This window comes from Uranotaenia lowii, chromosome 2 (genome assembly GCF_029784155.1).
Source record: "Uranotaenia lowii strain MFRU-FL chromosome 2, ASM2978415v1, whole genome shotgun sequence".
Taxonomy (NCBI): domain Eukaryota; kingdom Metazoa; phylum Arthropoda; class Insecta; order Diptera; family Culicidae; genus Uranotaenia; species Uranotaenia lowii.
Window position 1 is genome coordinate 403,998,768 of NC_073692.1, and position 22,897 is coordinate 404,021,664.

Consider the following 22,897-nt stretch of genomic DNA (forward strand, 5'->3'; position numbering starts at 1 on the left):
TTTGTCATTTTTGTCATTTTTGTCATTTTTGTCATTTTTGTCATTTTTGTCATTTTTGTCATTTTTGTCATTTTTGTCATTTTTGTCATTTTTGTCATTTTTGTCATTTTTGTCATTTTTGTCATTTTTGTCATTTTTGTCATTTTTGTCATTTTTGTCATTTTTGTCATTTTTGTCATTTTTGTCATTTTTGTCATTTTTGTCATTTTTGTCATTTTTGTCATTTTTGTCATTTTTGTCATTTTTGTCATTTTTGTCATTTTTGTCATTTTTGTCATTTTTGTCATTTTTGTCATTTTTGTCATTTTTGTCATTTTTGTCATTTTTGTCATTTTTGTCATTTTTGTCATTTTTGTCATTTTTGTCATTTTTGTCATTTTTGTCATTTTTGTCATTTTTGTCATTTTTGTCATTTTTGTCATTTTTGTCATTTTTGTCATTTTTGTCATTTTTGTCATTTTTGTCATTTTTGTCATTTTTGTCATTTTTGTCATTTTTGTCATTTTTGTCATTTTTGTCATTTTTGTCATTTTTGTCATTTTTGTCATTTTTGTCATTTTTGTCATTTTTGTCATTTTTGTCATTTTTGTCATTTTTAACATTTTTGTCATTTTTGTCATTTTTGTCATTTTTGTCATTTTTGTCATTTTTGTCATTTTTGTCATTTTTGTCATTTTTGTCATTTTTGTCATTTTTGTCATTTTTGTCATTTTTGTCATTTTTGTCATTTTTGTCATGTTTGTCATTTTTGTCATTTTTGTCATTTTTGTCATTTTTGTCATTTTTGTCATTTTTGTCATTTTTGTCATTTTTGTCATTTTTGTCATTTTTGTCATTTTTGTCATTTTTGTCATTTTTGTCATTTTTGTCATTTTTGTCATTTTTGTCATTTTTGTCATTTTTGTCATTTTTGTCATTTTTGTCATTTTTGTCATTTTTGTCATTTTTTGTTATTTTTGTCATTTTTGCCATTTTTGTCATTTATGCCATTTTTGTAATTTTTGTCATTTTTGTCATTTTTGTCATGTTTGTCATTTTTGTCATTTTTGTCATTTTTGTCATTTTTTAAATTTCTGTTATTTTTATATTTTTGTCATTTTTGTCATTTTTTTAATTTTTTTAAATTTTTTCATTATTGTCATTTTTGTCAATTTCGTATTTTTTTTAATTTTTGACAATTCTGTAATTTTTGTAATTATTGTTTTTTGTCATTTTTGCCAATTTTGTCATTTTTGTCATTTTTGTCATTTTTGTCATTTTTGTCATTTTTGTCATTTTTGTCATTTTTGCCATTTTTGTCATTTTTGTCATTTTTGTCATTTTTGTCATTTTTGTCATTTTTGTCATTTTTGTCATTTTTGTCATTTTTGTCATTTTTGTCATTTTTGTCATTTTTGTCATTTTTGTCATTTTTGTCATTTTTGTCATTTTTGTCATTTTTGTCATTTTTGTCATTTTTGTCATTTTTGTCATTTTTGTCATTTTTGTCATTTTTGTCATTTTTGTCATTTTTGTCATTTTTGTCATTTTTGTCATTTTTGTCATTTTTGTCATTTTTGTCATTTTTGTCATTTTTGTCATTTTTGTCATTTTTGTCATTTTTGTCATTTTTGTCATTTTTGTCATTTTTGTCATTTTTGTCATTTTTGTCATTTTTGTCATTTTTGTCATTTTTGTCATTTTTGTCATTTTCGTAATTTTTGTCATTTATGCCATTTTTGTCATTTTTGTAATTTTTGTAATTTTTGACATTTTTGTCATTTTTGTCATTTTTGTCATTTTTGTCATTTCTGTCATTTTTGTCATTTTTGTCATTTTTGTCATTTTTGTCATTTTTGTCATTTTTGTCATTTTTGTCATTTTTGTCATTTTTGTCATTTTTGTCATTTTTGTCATTTTTGTCATTTTTGTCATTTTTGTCATTTTTGTCATTTTTGTCATTTTTGTCATTTTTGTCATTTTTGTCATTTTTGTCATTTTTGTCATTTTTGTCATTTTTGTCATTTTTGTCATTTTTGTCATTTTTGTCATTTTTGTCATTTTTGTCATTTTTGTCATTTTTGTCATTTTTGTCATTTTTGTCATTTTTGTCATTTTTGTCATTTTTGTCATTTTTGTCATTTTTGTCATTTTTGTCATTTTTGTCATTTTTGTCATTTTTGTCATTTTTGTCATTTTTGTCATTTTTGTCATTTTTGTCATTTTTGTCATTTTTGTCATTTTTGTCATTTTTGTCATTTTTGTCATTTTTGTCATTTTTGTCATTTTTGTCATTTTTGTCATTTTTGTCATTTTTGTCATTTTTGTCATTTTTGTCATTTTTGTCATTTTTGTCATTTTTGTCATTTTTGTCATTTTTGTCATTTTTGTCATTTTTGTCATTTTTGTCATTTTTGTCATTTTTGTCATTTTTGTCATTTTTGTCATTTTTGTCATTTTTGTCATTTTTGTCATTTTTGTCATTTTTGTCATTTTTGTCATTTTTGTCATTTTTGTCATTTTTGTCATTTTTGTCATTTTTGTCATTTTTGTCATTTTTGTCATTTTTGTCATTTTTGTCATTTTTGTCATTTTTGTCATTTTTGTCATTTTTGTCATTTTTGTCATTTTTGTCATTTTTGTCATTTTTGTCATTTTTGTCATTTTTGTCATTTTTGTCATTTTTGTCATTTTTGTCATTTTTGTCATTATTGTAATTTTTGTAATTTTTGTCATTTTTGTCATTTTTGTCATTTGTGTCATTTTCGTCATTTATGCCATTTTTGTCATTTTTGTCATTTTTGTCATTTTTGTCATTTTTGTCATTTTTGTCATTTTTGTCATTTTGCCACTTTTGTTATTTTTGTTATTTTTGTCATTTTTGTCATTTTTTTCATTGTTGTCATTTTTGTCATTTTTGTCATTTTTGTCATTTGTGTCATTTTCGTCATTTATGCCATTTTTGTCATTTTTGTCATTTTTGTCATTTTTGTCATTTTTGCCACTTTTGTTATTTTTGTTATTTTTGTCATTTTTGTCATTTTTTTCATTGTTGTCATTTTTGTCATTTTTGTCATTTTTGTCATTTTTGTCATTTTTGTCATTTTTGTCATTTTTTTTCCTTTTTTCCATTTTTTTCATTTTTGTCAATTTTTTTGTCATTTTTGTCATTTTTTTCAGTTTTGTTTCTTTTTTTGTCATTTCAAACTCTGTTTGAAAAAAAAAATTCCAACACTGACCAATTTTACTCGCAAAGTAAGCTCTCTCAAATTTTCCAACCCAATAACAAACAAAAACAGAGAATCGTGTTCGGCTGCCTGTTTTTATCAATGAAAAGCTTCTTGGGCTAGGATAGCGAAATAAAACGCTACTTTTTTCCTTTACCCAGAAAGCTTTGGGAAAACCGACCCGAGAAATGGAACCCATTCGGGAAAAACGGACTGGAATGATGTTGCATAACCGTAAGGATGGCAGCGAACTTTGTTTTGAGATTGTGAAAACACCCATTATTTGCCCATTCTCGTATTTTATTCCGAAAGGCGGAAATGTGGGGTGTGAGGTCATTGTGTAGGAAATCTTCTCCCCCTTTCCCCTTTTTATGGATGCAAACTCCCCGGAAGCGAAGGTCCTTCGGGGTTTTTGCTTCCGCTTTGAGCTGGCTTCTCTCTTGGAGTCGTATTTCTACTAACTGGGATAGATGGAACTGGTGCACATTTCTGGACCAAGGAGGATGTTAGTGAGCTGTATCGGCGGTTGGTTTTCCTAGACCAAAAACTTGGCAATGAATTGCATAACTGGCAAAATTACGATGGGAATAAATTATGAGACCTCGACGAAATGGTTTGCCGAGCAGCCAGTTCGTTGCCAATTCGAGCATGAGTCGTCGGGAAAGACATTCGAGGTCGCTGTAATGCCGTAGTATTTCAGTTATGGTTATGTTTACGAGTAGGACTTTTCGGGCTATGGGCGAATTGTTTGTCCTTTTGAGTGCGGCGGTGTGTTGAGGGTATAATTGTTGAATATCTCCAATAGAGGCGTGTTTTATTCAACAACATTTTTATACATAAGTCAAATTAAGTAAAATTTTATAAGGAAATATTTTAAAATCGACTCATAAACTTTTTTCAAATTAAGGAGTTCATTTGAACTTTCAAGTACATACCTGTGGCAGAAGCAGTTTGGGGTTGTTTGGCAGGAGTTTTCAGTTGCGCGGATGGAACTTTTATCGGAGATGTCGAAGCATTTTTAACGCTTTTCTCTGCCGCGGGCACTTGCAGGTTTGTTTTGTTGTCCATCATGAAAAGTTTGGAATCTACAGTAGAAAAATAATCGAAAAGTGCTTTGTTAGTTCTTTCTGTATAATGCATTAAGATAACTGAAAATTAAGTTAAAACATAATTTAAAAAAAAATTATCAAAGATTAGTTGGTTACTGATACATGGAGCTACCAGCTAGTCCAACATAGAACAGTCACCTTAGTCACTCATGCTCCCGGTTTTCATGCTCACGGAAATTCGAGTGATACTAAAACAGAAAAGCGAGGAAACTGTTTCACTGACTGATGTCACTATTCAATGAAACACGTGTCGCACACTAGTATGACTGCCGCGCAACGTAGGTATCCGGTTCTCATGTCAGTTTGACAGATACGTTATCAACATAACAGCACACTCATGCAAAAGATATTCTTGGCACTCAATCGGGGGAAGAACTCCAATACAGTGAGCTCCATTTGTGGTTCGCTCAGTTTGTTTTGGTATTTTACAGTGTGTTTATTCAAATTATACCTCAACTATTTGTCAGGATTTGCCTGATTTTTCGAGCCTCAATCTGACAACCTGATAAGCCATTGAATTTCCCTGATTTTTGAAAATATGCCTGATTTTGCCTGATTTTGGCGAATGTGACGAAAAATGGGTGGTAAGGAATTTGATTAGGTACAATTGCTGAAGTGAAAAAGTGGAAATGTGGAAAAAAGGTCGTCACTTCCAGCGAAGTTTCCGTTACTTTAGCGTATTCTGATTTAGCCTTATTTTTATTTCACCAGTTCCCTGATTAAAAAAAAAATTGGCAACCCTGTCAACCTAATATAAGGACTGTGTTCGAAAAAAATGCAACACTATCATCTGTGGATAACATTTCAGCGGATGAATGAAAATTGATAAAATTTTCAGAGATACTACCTAGTAATATAATGTTTACATGTGCATAATTTTGTAGCATCCTGTCAAGTAGTTTTCGGATACCGTCTAATGAAAAAGTTTAATGACTGGAAATTTTGGGCAACACATTTGCCATCTATATTGCACACTATGAACTACCGTTTTTTTAATCAAGGCTATTTTGTTAACATTTTTGATTTGCTGGAGCGACCTTCAAAATAACTTAACACTTTCTATTTTATCGAAGTTATGACAAGTTAAGCAGATTGTCCACCTTCTACAAAAAAACAACACTATAAACTTTTTATTACTCCTCCACCAGTTTCAACAAAAATTCAATATTATATTTGAGAAATCTTTGCCATGGAAGGAATACGGTCACTTTTGTAGGCCTTTTTTGGTATATTCGGCCGTTAATCGGCCAATCGATATATATTACTTATTGATTTGAATCTTCCACAGATCGTCAGCCAAATTTAGTACTAGATATAGTTTTTATTTCTAATTTTTCTCCTCGTTCTTCTCCGGAACATTCAAGCTACGCTTTTCAATTAAAAATGTTTGACAGGAGATCTCCCAAGTGCCGCTACAAAGTCCGTGTCGATTTACTCCACGAAATTTTTCAAATTTTCACCTCTCTAAAGGATCTACGATTTTGCGCACGATTTAACCATCGAATTTTGTTCATTTTATCGGTGGCAGCTTTTTTTTCTCATAAAGACACGATATTTGGTCGTTTTTTTTGTTTGTTGGGCAAATCAAACAGAAAAATTGACCTTCTTTATCACTTCTCCGCCAGATGGCGCTTTGATAAACCCCTCTCATACCTTCATGGAATTAATCATTCTCACTTATATTAAAATTTTAGCTCCCTGTTAGATCTTCTAGGACATCAAGAACAATTTAGCTCATGAATTTTGGTCGCAACGTTGATTTTCAGCTGCTTTTAAGTCTTTCAATCGGACTTTCCAAGATTTTTAACGATCAGAACGCCACAAAATGTTGCAAATGTTAACATTAAATTACTACTAAGAGAAGTAGGGCAGTTTGTTCAACAAAATCTGAAGAAGGCATTTTGATTTGATGATGAAAGTCTTGAGGGACCTACGTATTTGGTTCACCGTCTCCAAAAAGCTGTAGAAATGTCAGCTCAATTCGAAACTTTTTGTTAGAATATCGACTCTTTTAGACTTTATGGGCAGTCGAAGGACTTCTAAAATTACTCCCAACTTGCTCCAAACATATTATCTCTCATATGAATGTCAATATGGTAAATATATTAATTTTCAAATAGTTTCTGATTGAAAAGTTTCGCTTATTTTCAACAACGGTTTTTCCAATAATAAAATGTTTTAAAAATAGAAATTCGTAAAGTTAAAATCAAAAATAAAAAAATTGGAAAAACTTACAAAATTATCAAACAGTTTTTGAACAAATTTAAAAAAAATGACAAAACTGGACAAAGAAGATAAAAATGGTAGAGGTAACAAATGAGAAAATGATAAAATCAACAAAAATCACAAAACGACAAAAATGACAAAAGATGGCAGAATTGCAAGAAAAGCAAAAAATATATTTTAACGACAAAATGATAAAAAATGATAAAATTAACAAAAATGATAAAAAGGATAAAAAGGCAAAAACTGCCAAAAAAATGGCAAACATGGTAAAAACAAACAAAAGGGACAAAATGATAAAAACTGACAACAAATTTTAAAAATGACACAAATGCCAAAATTACAAAAATGGCATTAGCGACCAAAATGACAAAAACGACCAAAATGGCAAAATAATAAATGTGACAAAAATGACACAATGTCAAAAAAAAAAAAAAAGAAATGACAATAGTGACAAAAAATGACCAATAACAGAAAAGTGGCTATGCCGAAAAAATGACGAATAAAAACAAAAATGACAAAATTTAAAAAAAAAAATGATAAAAATGTTACAAATTAAGCTGTAATGTTTGTGTAAATTAAATTTTTATTCTTATAAAAAAAGGATTTTTGAGTATGAAATGAGGTTTGAAATAAGTATTTTGATTTCGGAAGCCAGATCTCAGACTTTTTTTTTCCAAAGCACTGCGACCCGTTTTTGAACTGTTGACCTAGTCCGTTTTTTGGGCAAAGCTTTTTTTTATCTAACCCGGTCTCAATGTTTTATGCAGTTTTTTTAAGTCGTTTTGAAATAAAAGGGTGGCCAGCCAGTTTCCATTTTCAAATTCCCGGTTTTCTCGGTTGAGATCTTATGATTTCCCTTGTTTTAAAGTATTCAAATAAATAAGTTGATCTGGTTTTTTTTTTACGAAAAAGTAGAAATTTAAATAAGTTTTACTTTAAAGTCTTAGAAAGATCCAAATTTCCTGTCATTCAATATTGAAATTCAAAGGTTTTTCAGATTACGGTGATGTTTTTATTTTCGATTTTAGTTTTTTTTTATTCAAAGATGATTTTGATATATGATGCCATGTGGTATTTTCAAAATTTCATGTTGAGGTTCCGATAAAAAGTTTGTTAATTTTTTTGTCCTCATACTAAATTTTTTCTATTGGGTTCTGGTAATTGAATTGTGAAATTTAAAATATAACCATGGCTTATAAATTTCGGATTGAATAACGGATCCATAAATAAATACCTTACTTTAAATTAGGATTCATAATTCGAATTTTTAATAAAACTTTCGATGGCTAACTCAAGTTTAACGTTTATTGCTACTGATTGATGTTCTATTTTTAATCTTCCATTTGCAATTCTTTAAAATATTTTTTGCTGAATTTTCTTCGTTCTAGGTAGCTCGATTTTTTTTCTGCACGTATCCGGACAATTTTTATGAAAAACCTGGCAAAATCCAGGCTTTTGAATTCAAATTGACGATAAAAAATCCGGAAAATATCCGGGCAAATTTTGTTTAAACTCAGAAATCACTCAACAAAAATCAAGAAAAAAATGGAAAAAAATATTTTCATTAAAACATATCAACAGATTTTGAATCGTATTTTAGGTTTAAAAAAAAACTTTCATGAATATTTTTATAAAACTTGCTAAAACAATTTCGTTTTGGAGGCATAAATAAAAAAGTTCTTCAGCACAATTTGTTTTTTTTTTGTAGATTTACCAAATGAAGTGGATAAATCCGAGCTAAATCCTGAGCATTTTTTAAATAATTCCGGACAACCGTGCTGGGCTGGACTTTTCCCAAATTTTGTATTAAATATCCGGGCAAACCCAGATAAAACCGAGCAATCTGGCAACCATAAATTTTATTTCGATTCTCGCATTGAATATTGTATTGACACTTTTTGATAATCACCACGGTATTTTGTATATATGACACAAATAAAAAAAACTAGGTTATTATAAGAATAAGATTGCCAGATTGCCCGGTTGCCCGGATTTCATTGAAAAACTTATTAGTTTTATATGGCAAATCAAAAAAAAAAAAAAACAAAGAACAACTCCTAAACGAAGTTTATTTGAGCAAATTTATAAAAATAGTAATGAAAGGTTTTCTGGAAGTCTCAAATACGATTCAAACTCTTTTGATGAGTTTAGATGAAGAATTCAAAAATTTTCAATTTTTTTTCCTTGATTTATGTTGAGTAATTTCATTTGCCCAAACTTTGCGCGGATTATGGTCGTCACTTTTAAAATCAAATGGTCAATTTTATATAAAATTGATCGGTTTGTCCGGCTGGGATACGGGCTAAAAAAATTCTGGCAACCCTATATTACAATATTAATCTAATAAAAATGTTTTTAAAAAACCAAAATTTGGTTATAATGAAAACGTGTGCTATGATTATCTAATCAAATGATAAATAAAAAAAAACCTTTAATCATAAGACATTTAAAAACTTTGCTTTTCGTGAACAAAAATTGATATCCTACATATGATTAAGGAAAACGTTAATGCATAACTGGATTCGTTTGTTCGTTCACAAAATTCATTCGATTTTAGGTCAAAATTTTCAAAATTGTTCACGGTACATTTTAAATGCTTTCGATACATTTCTGCTGATTTCAAGTTTCGATACAGCAAAACGTGTTTTTTCTGAAAAAATGGGCGTCTGAAAAAATTTCGAACATCATTAATTCTGGGCCAGTGATTAATAATTCCCTTCATAAAAAGATATTAAACTTAGTTTTTGAGATTTGATTTCATTCATTACTGATTTCTAGGATGAATCCACATCACAACCTAAAAATCGAATTATTATCAAAAAATCTGTTATTCACAATCATTTCTTCATCTAGATTTTTTTTCCTATTTTTCCTGAATTTCGTAAAGGAATTGCATTAACATACAAAATATATAATTTTTACTTGATCAAAATTATTAAAGTTGAGTTATGCAATGTATTCGCCGAGCTCAAAAATCTCGATTTTATTTTTAAATTCCCGCCTTCTCTTTATATTATTTTCAATGAAATTTATATCCCGATTTTTCCACTTTTCCATATAATTGGCCAACACGAAAAGTGAATATGTGATGAAAAGCTTCTGCGAGAAAAATCTTAGCGATGAAAGGAATGACCTTTAAAATTCAATAAGTTTGTGTACGGGAAAGACGATCTTTGGCAAATTTACTCGATTTTGATTACAAATTCCAGGTTCTTTCTCGGTTTTCCCGGTTTCATTTTGAGTTCCCGATTTTTTCCCGGCTCGCTGGCCACCCTGAATTTTTCGGAACATTACGATTTCCCCAATTTGATATTTATGATTTTTGTAAGCAAATTTCGCTTTCTAACGTTTTTGTACTAACCTCCGATTTTTGGCTCAATCCATCATGATCTAATCTTATCTGATCGGATGGAAATGTTGAAAATGACAAAAATTTTAGAAATGTCAAATTTACTAAAATGGTACAGTTAAAAAATTGACAAAAATGGCAAAATTGTTTCAAAACACATGAAAGACAAAATTTACAAAAAAAAACAAAAACTACTAAATTAAAAAATGATTAATTTTTTAATAGAATATTCAAATATGTATTGTATGATTTTCGTCATGATCGCTTAATATTTTTTGTCATTTAAATCTCTACCATATTTTATGTTTGTTTTCTTGTTTACTAACAGTTATTTGCATGGTTTTGATTACTATCGGGTTTTTTTGCCGACCTTGTTTTTTGTTTTTTTTTTCTTTTAATTTGAATAGATTTAAAAATACACCTAATAAATTATCTAATGCAAAATTCATTTGAAGATGTTAACCCTCTTCCGTCCCTGAAATTTTTACCCGTTACCCGTTGACAATTTGGTACTCCTGACTAAAACCAATATATGTATCTCTCTTGTTTCCCAAGCGATTATTGCAAAATTTATAATTTTGGAAACCTTTAACTTATGAAAATTGGGAAAGCATTTCACATTTTGATTTTTCATATTTTTGTAAAATATCGCAGCGCTTATTGAATTACACCACTAGAATCGGTATTAAATTGGCTTTCTGTTGATAATAAATTTTATGCGGAAACCTTGCATCAAAATACTCAAAATCCAGTGCTAAGTTTAATTTAAGTGCAAAAAAATCTGAAAAAAACAGCAAATTGATAAAACGTTAGAAAAATAGCTCCATTAACAATTTATCGAAAATTCTATGTTTCGTATTTTGACAACCTAAAAATGCAAAAATGTGGCAAATAACGTCAACTTCTAATCTTCTTTTAAAAATTTATCTGGTGTGACTTAAACAATTTTAACGGTTTATTGATTGAAAAGTACGGGTTTTCAACACTTTTTTACTTTTTTTCTGGTCATGATCCTAAAAAATAAAAAAAAATCCTTATGTGCAACGTATGGCTTCTAACTTCAGCTTTTTTGGACACTTTTTTCTTAGATTTTGAAAATCAGAAAACTTAAGTGTTGTTGGTGAATAATGCCTAAAAAACATATTTGAGTTACACTGCAAGATTTTCAAAACTATAAATTTTATAAAAATCAGTCGAGAAGCAAGAGAGATATTTAAAGCGGTTTTAAGCGATGAGTGTTGTTTAAGTCACACTAGATAATTTTTTAAAAGAAGATTAGAAAGTTGACGTTATTTGCCACATTTTTGCATTTTCATATTGTCAATATACGAAACATAGAATTTTCGACAAATTGTTAATGGAGAAAATAGCTCTAACGTTTTGTAAATTTGCAATTTTTCAGATTTTCTTGCACTTAAATTCAACTTTGCACTGAATTTTGAGTATATTAACGCCAGTTTTCCGCATAAAATTTATTATCAACAGAAAGCCAATTTAATATTGATTCTAGTGGTGTAATCACATAAGCGCTGCGATACTTTACAAAAACATGAAAAATAAAACAGTGAAATACTTTCTAAGTATTCATAAGTTAAAGGCTTCCAAAACTATAAATTTTGTAAATATCGGTTGGGAAACAAGAGAGATATATTGGTTTTAGTCAGGAGTGTCGAATTAGCACTTCAGGGACTGTAACTGGTAAAAATTTCAGGGACGGAGGAGGGTTAGCTTTTTCAAATGCATTTTACAGGGTGGCCAGCGAACCAGAAAAAAACGGGAAAATAGAACCGGGAAAAAACCTGGAATCTTGAATCGAAACCGGAAAAATTCTGAATGAATCGTTTTTTTTTTTTCATATTTTTTAGAATCTATTGAATTCTGAAGTTCATTCATTTCAATATGAATATTTTTTTTTCATAGAAGCTTTACATTTCAGAGTACACTTTACATTCCGTAAGGAAAATATGGATGATCATGATTTTTTTAAATCGAAATTTCTTTGCTCACCAGCGGTTACATTTTTAGTGTTCCAATTTCAGTCCCAAAATATTTTTTACGTATTTTAGACACTCAAGTTCTGATTAGGGAATTTTTTTCCTGGGCTTTCAAGGTGCGTCCATAGAAATACTAATGATGCAAAATTAAAGATTTCACGAATTCATTGAGGGTCCCCGAAGAAATTGTATTATTTGGATGTACCCAAATAAAGTTACAAGTCGCCAAACTTCCAATAGTGTCATATACCTATAATGACACTCAAGAGCGGATTAGGGTTAACAAAAATATCTACACTCAAAAAAATTTTCACCTAAAGGCTACATGATGAAATTCACAGAAATTTGCCACCTCATTTTCAACTTAAAATCTACATAAATGTTAAGTAGATAACAGAAAACGTATCTTTGCAATATTTAAAAAAAATAATGACAAATAATGGTACCATTAAATGCTTTATATTCTCAAATTGCAACCATCAAACATTATTTGCTCGACAATAACAATATCCCATTTTCCTAAAAGTGCGAAGAAGTGTTCAAATTTTGTTGCGAACAAACCCTCTCATACAAAGAGCAACATGACAGTATTTTGAGTGTCTGTAGCCCTCAACTTTGCAACAAGCACAACACCTACTACTACCGCCAAACACCGAGAGAACCGCGACTGGTAGAAAAACAAACAAAACAAATTTCTACGTATATGCACGTGTAGAGGAGATGTGGATGGATCATCGCATCGCCGACTGAAGTATTATTCAGGTTCTCCCGTCGGCCGGAATCGGACGTGCCGTGTGTGACACTTGTACGATCGTGATTTTCGCGGTCGCGGATTTTTCTACACTGTTGCGTGAGAGTGTGTATTGAGTTGTTTTTGTTGTTGCTGTTATTGGGTTGTGGCGTTGTGGTGTTCACATTAATGACTGTGATAATTGATGACAGCCGGTTTTCGTGGATGAAACATATGTCAGAATAGAAGCTTATGTTTTCAAAGTGCAGTGTCGTTCGAACGGAATAACACGAGAAAGTAGTGAACGTTGTACGGGTCGGTGGAAATATTTGGCAAGGTAAAAATAGCACTGCTAACTTGATTTTCACTTGTAGAACCAATTACCAACTTAGATCTGAGTGAGCGATGTTTTTTTAATCGTGCAAACACTACTGGAGAGATTATCATATACATAGGTGACTATTTGCGAAGCGAGTTCTCGTTCACGCTCGGGTTGCTTTGATTAGAGCACAACATACCTCCTCAAGCACTAAGTGTGACGGATTATGCAGTAGCGAGCAAAAAAAAGAGTCTTTTGCATTATTTCTTCCAAAACAGTTATGAATTAGCAACCGACCAAAACTAATGAAAGCAGGAAAAAACCACATCTGAGTCTTTTCTACCGAAGGAATGGGATGATGAGATACGGTCACGATTGAGTCCCGCAAAACATTATGCTAAATTATTCACCTTCTTATGGTATGGCGAGGCGTCTGGCGGAACGAAAAAAAATCTCGGGAACTTGTTGATTTCGGAGCACAGTGTCGTTTCGAGAAGTCGCGAAAAAAAAATCACCGCACCGAACTAACCGAAACCACCGCAGATTCTATCCGAAACGAGAAGAGGTGCAAAATCTCCCCGTGTGATGAAAAGACCTTGAAATGTGTGATTGTACCTTGGAGGTTTTTCTTCTTCTTTCTTCGGTCGCGCAACACGGGAAGGGACTATCGCGGGTAGTTATCGGGAATTTTGCGGAGAGAGAGTTGTAGGGAACAGAAGCAACAGCACAAACAAGAGAGGGTGCAAACCAGGGAGAGCGAAGATTATTACGCGACTCGACTCTGGCTCAAGGTTGACTGATTCAAGAGGAACACATCGAGTTTTATGAATCGTCAATAAAAGTATTGAAGAAGTGGTGGCACCGTTTATTCAATAAAAAAGGGGTGAATTTACTATATTGGCAACACTGTCTCGCCGGTCTGTGGTGGTCGATTATCCAGAGACGATGACGAATAATTTTGCGCCGTCCGGTCGGTTATCACGCACGACGGTGTTTGTGACTCGCGAATGACAAAGCGAGTGACCGGTTGCGATGGTATTTATGACATCATATCGTACTTTGTAGAGGATTAATGTTTATCAACCTCTGACAACATAATTATTTTTTTATTTACACAAGTGAACTGGAATGAAAGAAATGATTTAAATTTTACATAAGTGGTCTAGATATCAAAATCTTGAAAAAATTATAACAATAAAATTTAAATTAGGAACAATACAAATAATCAAGACTTAAAAACCAGACACAGGTTTTTAATCCATTATTTTTGTTGCTTAATTTATAGGCCTTATCGGTGAAAAGTGATGTCCTTTTTAGCGAGATCATATCAAAATTATCATTAAAATTATGGCTGATAGAAAGTTAGAACCAATGATTTTTTTTATTAATATTTTTTAAGCTAAAGTTTTAATTTTATGAAGAGATTAATCACCGTAATTTATATATGTTAGGGGAGATGGGGGCATAATGGCCACCTTAAGGAAAACGGTTATTTAACCATAGAAAATAGCTATAATATGGAGGTTACATTATTGTTTCGTGTTCAGACACTTGAATAGCCTATTCCCTAACGGGCTGAAACGTGAAAAACTAGATGAAAACGTTAAAAAATGCATTTTAAAAAATTTTGCCAAAAGCTGAAAACCAGCCACTGTGGAGGCATAATGAGAACCCCCCCTGAGGCAGTATGAGCACCATTAATCAGAGCAAGATGTGCGTTTTTGCCGGGGAATCTAGCAGCGAATTCAATTCGATGAAGTCAGGTGAGTCGTAGATTCATCAAACAAAGCAATAACAAAATAATCTAGGTCTGTTTGTAGATTACAAACAATTCACGCACGCTCATACATTAAGTGCTTTGTTCGGAGGATGATGCTACTAGCCGTATAATGTAACAATAAAAAAATCGATCATGAATTGTGAATGGAAAAAAATCACCTCGAACAGAAATCTAACTCTAGTCTTTTTACCTCTCCGACACCTTACCAATAGGCTAAATTGTCGGATGAAAACTAGTCAAGGTGTGGCGCTATAAATCAATTTTAATTCGCTGCTAGATTCTACGGCAGAAAATGCTCATTATGCCTCGATAATATGGTGCTCTATATGCCCCTAGTCAACAAATTTAAGTAAAAACGTGTTTTAAAATTGATTAAAGTGAAAAATCAAAAAATTTTTGATGGAAAAAATTGCGAAACAATGTGTACATCATGTTGCAGTGCGTACATTATAGATCAAGGTTATTTTAAGATCATAAGAGCTTATTTCGTGGTGCTCAAAAATTATAATATTTTCGTAACTTGAGAACCAAGCTAGTTTTTTTTTTAATATCTCTGTAAAGATGATAAGGAGATTCCTTTTTTTGTGAAAAATTAATACTATAGGAAGTACGAAACAAATCCTCATGAAAATTTATTTAAGAAAATACGCACTTTCGTAGAAAAGCGTAGTTCTCATTATGCCTCGGGTGCTCGTTATGCCCTCATCTCCCCTACATAATGTATCGGACTTATCGATGGAAAGTGATGTCTTTTTTAGTAATCCATTATTGAGGTTCAGAATACAGATTGAGAATTTTGATAAGAAATTAAGATAAAGATTTCAAACTTAGAATTAAAATTTAAAGCGCAGATTGAGAATTCAGATTTCAAATCTAGTTCCAGAATCCTGTCAGTAAATTTTTATTTTTGTGGTAGAAAATTTGACTGGAAATATGTTTTTTTAGCTTGCAGTCTTGTCAGTTTGTTTTAGCAAAAATGACGTCTTGATTAGCGTTTCCAACGTTTCGATCCTTATTGAATCTTCTGCAGGGACCAGAACTAGTGTTGATTTAGTTGGTTCTGCTGATCATAATTTATGCTTTCTCACCGAAAAGATACTGCTTCCTTGTGAGTGTCAACTCGACTGGTCGTGTATAGCTTTCTTTTGATCTGTTTTCCGAATAATTTAAGTCAATTCGTGTTTTTAGATACAATGTGTTTGGTATCGACTTACTGCGTACAGATGTTTGCGGAAAAAAATTCGTTTGTCTAGTGTTTTTGTGATTAACTCTCCACGGCATCGAACTTTTCACTTATTTAATTTTGATCACAAGTCAGATGTTGTGTATGGGCGTTGATGGTGTAGTTTTTCTGAGTATATTTTTTATCGGACAGCTCGCTTATTTTACCGAGTGATTGGAAAATTCTTACCTAGAGTGGATGTTTTCGCTGTCTTTCTTAATGTTTACTGTGTTTTCAGTTGTTGTAATGTGGCAGTAAATATTAAAATATTAACAAAAAATATATATTGATTCTCGTTATAAAATAAAGTAAATATGTTTAAAACAACGTCCAAAAGTACCGTCTGCACCACCAAAATTTTTGAAACATATTTAATTTTATAGTCCTATTAATTTCACAACTTTCATCTGAAGACACCAAAGTGGGCCAAAATCTCCTTCAAGAGTTATGAAAGAAACAGTGACAATAAATCTCTTTTTTAATGTCCAAAACTAACAATTTTCGAACAACTGCACTCATATTTAGGGACTTCTTTTTCTATCGTACGAGTACGAGTTTCTATCGAAGAGTGCAAAAATTACCCAAAATACAGCAATGTAAACGGCGCTAAACAATACAAAAGTATTTTAACATCCTTTAATCAGCTGTTTGCTTTAAGGTGGTTGGGACATTTATTTTGTACATGAAGGATTTTAAATATACAAAATAAAAATATTGCAAAAAATAATGAATTGGAATAAATCGCAAAAAAGAGTATGTAGTAAGTACGCAAAAATTGCACGATTGGACGTACATAAATTAGCGATGCGACCATTGTTAAAATTGAGGTATCCAGTGTAGGTGTAGAGTTTTAAAAAAATGCCGTAGATATTATTTTATTGACAAGTTATTTATCTTCTCTTTTGAAAAAATTAGATCAAAGAACATTCAATGAATATAATCGTTTCTAGGGTATGCTTAAGAATGAACGTTTGTGTAAATGGTGTTCTGCGTATAAGCGCGTGACTGTGCGAGAATTGTTATACCCTGACGCGGGCGCAAGAATACATTAGGGTAGGGTTGCCATCCGTCCCGCAAAAGCGGGACTTGTCCCGCTTTTTTGTTGAATGTCCCGCTTTCCCGCTTTTTCTTCAAAATGTCCCGCTTTTTTTCTTGGAAAACTTTCACAAAGTTAACTGTTTAACACAGGAAAAAATCAAACTTTAGTCTCAAATTGAATTCTGTGGGAAACAGAAATGCTTTCAAATACACTTTTTTCTAAAATAAGCAGCATTTTTCATAGTTGACAATACTGAATAACTCTGAAGCTCTTTGCATTATAGCAAGACTCTGATTCCGTTAAGTGTTCAGTGTACGAAGAAATATTGTTTAAGTTGATTCCAAAAAAATATAGATTAATGAATTAAAGAGATTAATTCTTTCGCGGTAATTTTAGTTGAATTGCCTTATATTGTACCAGCTTTTTTAACTCAACTGTCCGAAGTATATTAGGATGAAAGTTTTCTTGAGTTTTCAAATTTTTAAACAAATCACCAAACAACTAATTTTTATACAAATTACACAAAGGATTTTCACGAGGTATCGAATACGCCGTTTACATGTACGACTTGAAATATTTTCTCTCAAAAAACGTGTTGATTCGGTAGAACCGTGGAAAATAACGGTGCATATAGCAAAAAACCATCTAAATGGAAGTCATGTTAGAAAAAATTAGAAAAATCAATCTGCGGTGGAAAAAAAGTGTAAAAGTGTATTTTCTATGAACAATTTTGGCTGATGATAATCGTATAGATTTGGCTACACAATTAAGTTTTTTAAATATTTTCTTAAACGTCCCGCTTTTTTCGGCTATGTCCCGCTTTTTTTCGTGAAATGTCCCGCTTTTTTCTGAAAATATCTGGCAAGCCTACATTATGGTCCTTATTTCTTCCATAACTCTTGAAGGAGTGATTGGCTCATTTTGGTGTCTTCAGGTGAAAATTGTAAAACGAATTCGATTATAAAATGGTATTTATTGCATTTTAACCCCCGGTGCACATGCGTACGATAGTAAAAGAAGTCTCTATGTGTGAGTGCAGTTTTTCGAAAATTGATTGTTTTGGGCGTTAAAAAAGAGATTTATTGTCACTGTTTCTTTCATAACTCTTGAAGGAGTTTTTGGTTCACTTTGGTGTCTTCAGATGAATGTTGTGAAATTAATAGGACTATAAAATTAAATATGGTACAAAAATTTTGGTGGTGCAGACGGTACTTTTGGACGTTGTTTTAAAAATATTTACTTTATTTTATAACGAGAATCAATATATATTTTTTGTTAATATTTTATTTGGATAGCTGGTAAAATTTTAATGCGTTTTGATGTGCTATTTCATATTCTGCGTTGAAAATTGACAAAGTTATGGCCATTTGAAATGAAGGTAATTTGTTTTTCGAAAAAACTCAAACGTTATTTAACTCGAAAAATAAAAGTCTTAAAAATCTGCAAAACACATGTTTTTTCATGGTACTGAAACAAACAAAATTTTAAATTTTGGAGAAAATCCGAAGACCCCCGGCGCAAATTGTCAGATAATAAAAAAAAACCCAAATCAAAGGTCCCTTAAACGTTATAGTTTGTTTGTTTGACATCGATGTTGGGACATTAGCTGCTTCAGTTTAACGCTAGAAGGTCCTATGTAGCATGCCTTATATTTTTCATCGCTTGTTTCCATTCTCCATCACACTTTATTTTGTAAATTACATTTGTGTTTTCTTAATATGGCGTTTTTATCTTTAACTGAAGGAAAAAACAATCCAATCGTTTAATCTGTTTGCTAGCGATTTTTATGTTTTCATACCCGTTCGCAAAGTTTTTGTTATCTGCATCGTGAGATTGCCGATATTTATATATGAGTGATTATTATTTATTTACATAGTATACCATCTCACGACATAAATTGACGAACATATATTTAACTCACTCGGTCCATGGCAACCGTTCTCCAATTTCTCGGGCACCCCACGTTCGCCAGATTAAGAGAGTGATATTTCACTAAATTAACAAAAAACACTAGAAAAACGGATTTTAATCCGTAAACATCTGTACACAGTAGGTCGACACACTATACTTTATATCTAAAAACACGAATTGACTAAAATTATTCGGAAAACAGATCAAAAGAAAGCTATACAGGACCAGCCGCATCGACACTCACAAGAAAACGGCATCTTTTCGATAAGTAAGCATAAGTTCTTATCAGCAGAACAACTGAATAAACAATATTTTTAATCCCTAGAGAAGATCCAATAAGGATCGAAACGTTGGAAACGTAAATCAATACTTGCTAAAAATAAGACTGCAAGCCGAAAAAACTCCCCAAAATAGACAGTAAATTCAGATAAAGAATTAATTCAGATTCAGTCAGATTCAGATTTCAAAAAATTCATATTCAGAATTTCGACCCAAAATTTAGATTAATAACACAAACTAAGAATTCAGCTCCATAAATCAAATGAAAAGTGCTGTCCTTTCTAGTAAGAACATCTTAAGATTATGCAATTTTATCGACCAAACATCAAATCAAACGGCTCGACGCGAAGATTATAAAAATCAATGTTAGATAGTTCAAGCGACTAGAAATAGTTACCAGCACTAGTAACTATGAAATAGCAAATATTGGAAAAACTTGGACGAAACTTCAAATGAAAGGGCTCGTCGCGAGGATTATCAAAATCATTGTTGGGGGGTTCTAGTAAAAGCTACCAGTCTCAAGTAACACCGATAAATTAGTTAGATTCCTTAAGCCTCTTATGAAACCAAAAATCTATGTAGTAGTCTGCTATAAAACTGTAAATGTTCTTGGTAGCACTAGTCACTATGAAAAAGTAAATTTTCTAAAAATTAGAAGGAAAAGTCAACAGAGCCCTTTCTGTAACAAGAATCATAGTAAATTTTTAAAAATCGCGGACGTATGCTCAAATGAAAGGGCTCGTCGCAAGTTTAAATCAATGGTGAAGGATTCTAGTACTCAGTAATTGTTACTAGTACTAAGAGTTTTGAAATAGAAAATTGACGTCTTTGAAAAACATCCATCCGAGATTTTTGAAAATTTGATATTGCATGGTTACCAGTGCTGCTACCTATTAGTAGGAACTTTAACATTTGCCTAGCGGATATGAGTACTAAAACTTCAAAACTTAACTTTTGCTACGAAAAATAGAGCTATCCAACCAGTAGCATCTGTAGTTATCTTAAGAAAATGAAAAGAGGAGAAACATAAACTTGTAAAGTACTGCGATCTAAGCATTGCGAGTGGTGGACGTGAGAATAACCGAAAAGTTTTAGAGAAATGCACGAGAAGCTCCGAAAAGCGCAAGTTAAAATGCTCATATGTCGATGTTCAAATAAAAATGAATGCCTTTTCGATTGATTTCAAATAAAAAATGTGCAAACTTTAAAGTCTTTACAGTAAACAAAAAACGCCGAGTATTTTTTTACCGTACCAATTCTGCGATTTGGAAAAATTGGCTTTTCTGTAGAAAAACCGCCCAGTAGACTGTGAAACAGGTACCAGATAAGATGAACGTCAAAATTTCGATTAGTGTTGTATGAGTAGGATGTAGAACGCTCACTCACTCTTTCACTTGTTTTTAGTTGTTCAGACGAGAAAAAAAACGTCTTGCGGAATCATCAGGCGTAATATGCATTGTGCATTATGCATTAGCTGAAATTACCGAACGATTCACGGGAAAATTACAGCAAATTTTAGAGTTTTCTGTGAATATTATTGGTATTTCGGTAAAAATGACACCTATTTGTGCATAAATTACCGATCTGTCGGTAAGAATTACCAAGCTTTCGGTAAAGGTTGCTGATTTTTTTTTAATTTTTTCGGTAACATTTGTCGATAGTTCGGTAATATTTAATGACAATTCGGAAATATTTAACGATGTTTCAGTAATATTTATTGGTAGTTCGGTAATAATTATAGGAAAATTTAACGGTTGTTCGGTAAATATTTCCAAACTTCTATAGCTTTCCGGTAAAAAAATCACGGTGTTTCAGTAATTGCTACAGATATTTCGATAATAATTACAGGTGATTCGGTAATAATTTAAGGTATTTCGGTCGATGGTACCGGTTGTTCGGAATAAAGTATCGAGCTTATTTAGTTCTTTGGTTAATTTCTGGTTCCGGCTTTTCGGTAATGAACACAGGCATATCGGTAAACACTAACGGGTAAGCTGTCGTTTTGACAACTGTCAAAATTTTGTCAGATGATCTTAGCTGTCACTTCCCTGCCATGGAAAAAGTTCCTAAAAGATTAACGAATTCCACATGTTAGGATCTCGGTAAAATGATAACTGAACTCGATAATTATCGTTTACCGTGTATCAGAACCTTTCTCAAACGTTTCCGGGACCGGATAATTTTACATTCGTTTGAGTCTAGATCACTGCTATCCCACTCGCTCAAAAATGATATTTTGTAAATTATCATCCTGTGTATGGCACTAATCCAAAAACAATCCGGTTTTTAGTAATTTGCTCGCATCTATTAATGCCAATTTTCAGGATCATATTGTCGCGTACGTTGATGAGGGCAGCAGCGAAATGAGTCATGTAGAATTTCGTAAAACGAACATATGTATACATCATGTACATTGGCCCCTAAAACTAACCTGTGCAAAATTTCAACTCAATGGACTTGAACGAAAGTTAATAAGTAAAGGACTAGAAACATTCTTGTGGTTGAAAGGTATTGAAAGATATGATATATCGTTCCATTTCCGGTCAAAATTCGATACTTATCTTTACTTTTTAATTTTTATTGAAAGTAAAATAAAATCATTTTTCGATTGCAATGTCCGAATTAGACTAAATTTTTCGTTTATCTACATGATCCTCTATTCTGAAGAAACTCAAAAACAGTTCCGCTACCACTATTGACTCGTAAAAGATAGTCGTATTTGGTAGCAGAAACCGATATCGATTCTGTTACAAACAGTCACTTCTCTAGGTTCGTGTCTGGCGTTGATTAACTTATGAATATTCATTTGCTAAGGCTTTCAATAGGCTAATGACACCGGCCATCATGTGTATGTCATCATCTGGCCGGAGTCCGGACCTAGCTAAGCGAAGACCCTAACTGACTGACTCATGTTTAGGAAGCTCAAACAAACGTTCACATGAGGAAGTGCAGAAGCATTTTCTTTCCCTTAAGTTAACAAACAACATCAGCCAGCAGGACCGTGTAACCATTTACAATCACTTAATAAAATGGTTCTAAAAATAGTTCCGTGCTCCAGTTTCGTGCGCGGGCATTCCGTTTTACTTTTCTTCCTGTCATGGCACATCGGTGCAGCAATGAAAAGTGCCTGTTTGAGTATGTGTGGTTTCGGATTACCTACCTACTTGCTTGATTACGTACATGAATGGCGGCGATGCACTCGAGCTGACAATCAATTGCAATGGCTGAAACAGTGTTAGGTAGGTACCTACTCTCTGGGTTTGGCAGACAGTCAGAATATTTGCGGAAATAAGTGCTGTTGCAGAAGTGGCCTCCGACAATTTAAAAAAAAATGTTAATGAAAAATTTTGTCCTCTCACCCTCTGACTAATGAATATTTCCCAAGAACGTAGTTGAAAATGAATGAAAATTGATTTTAATAGATAATAGTGGATGGGTCACGTTTTGATGGGAATGACCAACGTAACGTAACAAATGTCATTCACTGTCACGACTTTTCCCACCGAACAGGCTAAACAATTTCACAACCTTACGTTACAATTAGATTGATTTTCGTTTGCTTGTTTAGAGAGCTAAAAATCGATTGTGGGATTCACCCGTTCTGCTTTATTACTCGATTCAGTGAAGCTTTTTCTGTTCATGGCAATTGTATAAAAGTAGCACGAGTATCTCATCAATCGTGTAAAAAGATGGGATATTTTTTTTACTGACACAATTTTAAATCAGCACACAT

At 32.0% G+C, this 22,897-nt stretch overlaps 2 protein-coding genes across 4 annotated transcripts in view; one reads left to right on the forward strand and one right to left on the reverse strand.

Annotated features, from left to right (window-relative positions):
• The window catches only part of LOC129747268 (cytochrome b5 reductase 4), a 257,924-nt gene that overhangs the window by 140,979 nt on the left and 94,048 nt on the right, over positions 1 to 22,897 (reverse strand). For 2 of the 3 annotated variants that reach the window (XM_055741381.1, XM_055741380.1), the window contains one exon: positions 4,142 to 4,291. In XM_055741381.1, the coding sequence (XP_055597356.1) occupies positions 4,142 to 4,277 (136 nt within the window). In that variant the 5' untranslated portion in view covers positions 4,278 to 4,291. Of the gene's footprint in view, positions 1 to 4,141; positions 4,292 to 13,343; positions 13,675 to 22,897 lie in introns of those variants that run through there. The other variant, XM_055741383.1, reaches the window with a different exon arrangement.
• The window catches only part of LOC129747269 (fatty-acid amide hydrolase 2), a 65,193-nt gene continuing 54,935 nt past the window's right edge, over positions 12,640 to 22,897 (forward strand). The window contains exon 1 of the mRNA XM_055741384.1: positions 12,640 to 12,951. The gene's annotated coding sequence lies outside the window, so the exon portion shown is untranslated. The remainder of the gene's footprint in view (positions 12,952 to 22,897) is intronic.